Source organism: Triticum dicoccoides, chromosome 3A, assembly GCF_002162155.2.
Source record: "Triticum dicoccoides isolate Atlit2015 ecotype Zavitan chromosome 3A, WEW_v2.0, whole genome shotgun sequence".
Classification (NCBI taxonomy): Eukaryota; Viridiplantae; Streptophyta; class Magnoliopsida; order Poales; family Poaceae; genus Triticum; species Triticum dicoccoides.
The window spans coordinates 468455610-468461135 of NC_041384.1; the positions used below are offsets into that span (position 1 = coordinate 468455610).

The 5526-nt window shown below is 49.7% G+C and overlaps 1 protein-coding gene across 1 annotated transcript in view; it reads left to right on the forward strand.

Moving 5' to 3' along the window:
- Positions 1 to 4695, forward strand: part of LOC119268612 (tryptophan aminotransferase-related protein 3-like) — a 37566-nt gene extending 32871 nt beyond the window's left edge. Inside the window, exons 2-5 of the mRNA XM_037550277.1 lie at positions 3047 to 3344; positions 3438 to 3733; positions 3804 to 4090; positions 4164 to 4695. Coding sequence (XP_037406174.1) covers positions 3047 to 3344; positions 3438 to 3733; positions 3804 to 4090; positions 4164 to 4384 — 1102 coding nt within the window. The 3' untranslated portion in view covers positions 4385 to 4695. The remainder of the gene's footprint in view (positions 1 to 3046; positions 3345 to 3437; positions 3734 to 3803; positions 4091 to 4163) is intronic.
- The last annotated feature ends 831 nt before the right edge of the window (positions 4696 to 5526 follow it).

The following is a 5526-nucleotide window of genomic DNA, read 5'->3' on the forward strand; positions in this document are numbered from 1 at the left end:
CCCCCCCCTCAAATGCAAAGCGTATGCAATAGCAGTGCATTTGAAGAAGTGTAATGCTAAAAAATGATATGCCAAATCCGTGTCTTGAGAGTGTCGTCGTAGCATGAAGAGTCTTCAAAACCTGTCGAGTCGTCAAAGGGGATAACGAAGAGATGGCACATCAGAGAAAGACACCGCATCAATAGAAGATACAAGAGAAGTATCAAGAGAAGATGGGTTGTCAAAAGAAGATGGCACATCAAAAGAAGAAGCATTGCTTAAAGAATCATGGCCCATGAAAACCGACGGCAAAAGAAGCTCGGCGGCAAGAGAATGGGTTTAGATCAACAATGCAAAAAGAGACCACAAAAATCCTATAGAGAGGACAATGACCAGAAAAAGGCTGACGGACAAAAGTTTGATGGACTGGCGTGACATAAAAAACACAAAATATCAACGGATTTGATGGACACGACAGAAATTATAGAAAACTAAGAAGCTAAAAAGCATACATGAACTAGATGCGATAGGAGCGGAAGAAAATCATGGCGACGAGGCCAAAAGCAGCAGAATAGCAGCAAAGTAGCAAGCGAGCAGAGAGGTAGGAGTAGCACGCTAGCAGTAGAAAGTAGCTAGCTAGCACCCAGTAACAACAGGAAGAAGCTCGCATGTAGGCAATCACGTGGGTCAAGAGGAGCACACGCAGGCAGAGAGCAGAGCTGGACGAGCCGACTCCAATTTGGCCTGCAACGCGGTTACCGATCGGGCGCACTGGTGTAAGAGCAAGTCTAGCAGACCCCGCATCCCGCCCCGACCCGTAAAATAACAGCCAAAATGCGGGTCGGGGCGGAAAAACCAGCCCGATTAGACCCCGCATCCCGCCCCGACCCACAAAAATTTTTAGGGGGCGCGGCAAAACCCCGAGCCCAACCCGGGAAAACACACGTTTCCCCCTCGCGGCTGCGGTGCCCTACATATAAGCAGAAGCGGTTGGTGACGGGGGACATTTCATCCCGCGCTTTCTTCCACCAACCACCCCTCCTCTCCTCCCTCGCGCCGCCGCCGGCCGCCGCCCAAGATTCCAGCGAAAGCAGCCGGCAGGAGCACGGCGGAAGGCCGCCACGGGCACGAGGCCTCCCCTCCCTTCCCCCCTGCGTCGGCGGGCCGCCGGATTTTGCAGATCTGTGGCACGTCATCGCGGGCCGCCGGTTGCTGCCCCAAGCGATGCAGTGGTTGGGAGCCTCTCCCGTAGCCTAGGCAAAGGCGCATTGCCGCATGAAGGTACTGCTTCGTCCGCCCGCCGTCGCCGAAGGTTTGCGGGCATGGATTCATCCGGCCGTCCACCGGGCTCGGCGCCCGCGCAGCGTCTTGTGGCTTGCCGATGCCACTCTAGAGTGCGACGACTGCACGCGGAAAGTGTTGCGGCTCACTTCGGGCACGCCGAAGCACCCCAGATGGGTGTTCTTCAAATGCGAAAACGACGGGATACATACACTTGTGGTAGCTCATTTTGATAGCTCATTATTTGGTTCAATTGCGGTAGCTCATTTTGAACATGCTCACTCATGTGTGTAGGAAGATGGATGCTCATTTTGGTTTTGGGAGGGCGAATACATTGATTTGTTGATAGAAAGAAACATAATAGACGTTCACGCACTCCTTAGAAGAATCGAAGGCAATGATGCGGCTGCATGTGCAACTAGAGGGGAAGCAACGTCTACTTCTTTCGACCAAAGATGAAGAAAGAAGAATGCAAAATAAAGAATCCGCGGATCAACAATGAATGCATGGAGAAGATATTAGTCCAACTAGTGGGAGCAGTTATGGAAGTTAGAAATCTTCTAAAATGGGTACTTGTGGTTCTTGTTTTCTTTGGTCTTGCTATTCTAGCAAAGATTTGGTGATGTCTTATCTATCCAATATAGTTGAAAAAGCAAAGAAATGCATTATGTTGGATCAAATTAAGGTGTAAATTTAGATTTTCCGGGTCGGGACGAGCTGCGCCAGATCAGACCCCGCAAAACCGACCCGTAAAAAGGCACATTCCGTGAATATCTTTTTTACGGGTCCGTTATGCGGGGTCTGCATCTGCGGCCGTCCGCACCGGCCTGCAAAAGCGGTTTTGCGCGAACTGCAAATGAGTTTTGCGGGCCGGCGGGATGCGGGGTCTGCTAGAGTTGCTCTAAGAGGAGCACACGCGGGCAGAGAGCAGAGCTGGATGAGGCGACTCCAATTTGGCCTGCAACGCGGTTATCAATCGGGGGCACTGGTGTGAACGTGGTATGTCACATCTAAATTGATGTCTACTTTGTTTTTGTTTATTTTTCCTAGTTTTTTTTGTTGCTACATTATATACTTGTGGAAACTTAAATATGACATCCTTAAAAAAGATCTATATGTGAATTAGACAAACTGAAAAAAAATCTAGTGGATCATAAAAACGAGTTGCAACGTCTGGAGATCTAAACCTAGACTTTAATGCCATGCTAGAAAAGCAACTTAACTTTATTAAAAGCTCAAAGAACATATATACATTACACATGACTTGATGTGCAAGGAAATAAACATAGACTAATAAAGACTTCTAAACCAATACAAATACTCCTTAACACTTCTAGGCTGAGCTTGCAACTCAGGTGCGGGCGGCTAGTGGCCATGGCCGAGTGGGTGGTGTGGTGGCTATCGTCTCAATGTTCTACACCGGTAGGTAGCTGTGTTCTTGCCTGACCCACTAAGTCAAAGCCGGAGTTTACGTGCCGGGGTGAAAACCCTGTCTGGTTTGGCCAGACACAGCCACACAGGTGCCCCTATCTTCCTAAAGCCTCTGTTGTGGTTGCTCGGTCCCTTTGTCGCCTTTTCGATGAAAATCTGATATTTCAATCGGATGATGATGATGTTGTTGTGTCGTGTCCTTTCTAAAGGCGCCATCTTAAAGCGCTTGGTTTCGTGGAGCCTCAACTTCATCTTTTCGCGATATTTTTATCGGAGGGCGCCGGCGGCTGTGTAGTGATGCTTTTCTCTCAACGTGCTAATGTCAGGGTACTGGTTTTCTTAATAATTTGCGCAGAGGGGACCCGATGTTCCTGGAACCATACTGGATGCGGCACGCGGAGGCCAGCGCCGTGGTGGTCTCCGGATGGCACCGCATGAGCTACAGAGCCACCGACGGTCTCTTCCAGTCCGTCGAGCTCGAGCGCTGCATCAGGCGGCTGCACAGGGCCGTCGGCAACGCCGTCGCCGACGACAAGCAAATCGTCTTCGCCACCGGCTCCATGCAGCTGATCAACGCGCTGGTGTACGCCCTGTCCCCAGACAGCAACTCCGGCTCGACGGCCAACGTGGTCGCCACCACGCCGTACTACCCGGTCAGTGCTGTTATTTTATGTGTGCCTTTTTCTAGATTATTAGCCACGGATCGATCTAATCTACTCTGTTTGTTGATTTGATACATCATGCAGGCTTACAGAACGCAGATCGTGTTGTTCGACAGCCGGGAGTACAAATGGGCCGGGAACACCTCCATGTGGGCGAAAGCGTCGGGGAACTCCACCACCAAGGAGGACGTCATCGAGTTCGTGACGTCGCCGAACAACCCCGACGCCCTGCTCCACCAGCCCGTCGTCGTCGGCTCGTCGGCGATCCTCGACCACGCCTACTTCTGGCCGCACTTCACGCACATCCCCGCGCCCTCCGACGCGGACGTCATGCTCTTCACCACCTCCAAGCTCTCCGGCCATGCCAGCAGTCGATTCGGGTACGCACACGCACCCACGCGGAAAACAATAGACATACTGCACACACATATAATGTGTTGCACTGCGCAGGTGGGCGCTGATAAGGGACGAGAAGGTGGCCAAGAGGGTCAACGACTACATCATGCAGAACACCATGGGCGTGTCCCGCGACACCCAGCTCCGGATGCTCGCCATCTTCAAGACCATACTGGCCAACCTGCACGGCAAGGAGGACATCTTCGCCTTCGGGCACGACGTGATGAGAGCCAAGTGGCGCAAGCTCAGCGCCGTCGTGTCGCGCTCCCGCCGGATCTCGCTGCAGAACATCCCTCCGCAGTACTGCACCTACTTCGACAAGATCAGGGATCCATCCCCAGGTGACGCATCGACTTGCTGAAACACGTTCAGATTTTGAAACTATGGTTGATGTTTGATTCGGTTGGCATGCAGCTTATGCGTGGGTCAAGTGTGAGAGGGAGGAAGACAGTGACTGCTCCGACGTGCTGCTCAAGGCGAAGATAATCACACGGTCCGGCGTCTGGAACGACGCCAGCAGCCGGTACACGAGGATAAGCCTCATCAAGTCCCAGGACGACTTCGACCTGCTCCTCGAGAGGATCACAGAATTTGTCGATGCCGAGCTCACCGCTGCTGGTTCCAACTCCATGTGATGCCCCATGTTAATATACAGAAACGGGTCAAGGAAATGTGAGTACACAGAAGGTATGTATTTGGTTAGGACGGGTACCAAAAGTGCGACGTCCAGATGTCAGCTACGTGTTGGTTGTGTCCCAGACTCCCGGGCTATGTGATGATCGAGGAGCACGCGTTGTGAATGGACACTGAACATTACTCGAATGATCAGCTATGCGTTGATTGTTCTCACTGTGTGTTACTTATTAGATAAGAAAAATGTTTTCATGCTGTATTGAGTGGAGGATTAAGGAGCACATGCAAAGCTCAGAAGCTGGTACATTAATGCTAGTTTGTCCGAATCATAATTTTTTTTTTCTTTTTTGTGTGGGAACTCAGGGAGTTTTTATTGAATAGTGATACTCAGATAGTGAGGATGAAAAAACCTTTAGTGTTTATGATACCCTGGAAAGAGCTAAGTTATACTCCCTCCGTTCCATAATATAAGAGTGTTTTTTTTTACACGAGAATAGCATCCAGTTGGTAAAATCCTCAAAGTTGTGTTCAGGGTTGAGCTAGCTAAAAAAGGGGAGGACAAAGGATCAGTTACGTCAGGAATCTTCTGAAATTGCATGAGTTTGGGGCGCCCTGAGGCTAGTTGTAATGGGGAGTATCATATACTAGTATCATGGATATGCGAAATTGCTGGATAGCACACGGCGACCACCTTCACCGGAATCTGCCCCACTCATTTGCATCGGGATTCCAACCACTATATTAGTCAGGTTGTATTCCATGATTCACACATCATGTATGTCCCTCTAAATATTTCCATATAAGTCTCAACAGCTATAATGACCTGACTAGTAGCAGAGAAGCAGACCCATCATCTCCAACGATCACTCCCCAACCACCCGTCAAAACTTAAACGCCACCCATTGTTCCTATTTGTAAAAGTGGGAAAAATATATTATTTCAACCTAAAACTTGCCTTAAAGTAAATGCTGGGTTTCATGATTGTTACCATTGTTCGGGAATTCGGTAACTGGTAACTGCTCGGTCGACTACTCATTAGCGATTAATCGGTTAATCAGCCATTTAACTATATTAATCGGCTACACATGAGAATATATTGGCAACATGTAACTAGTTTTTCACGTATTGTACATCATATAACCCA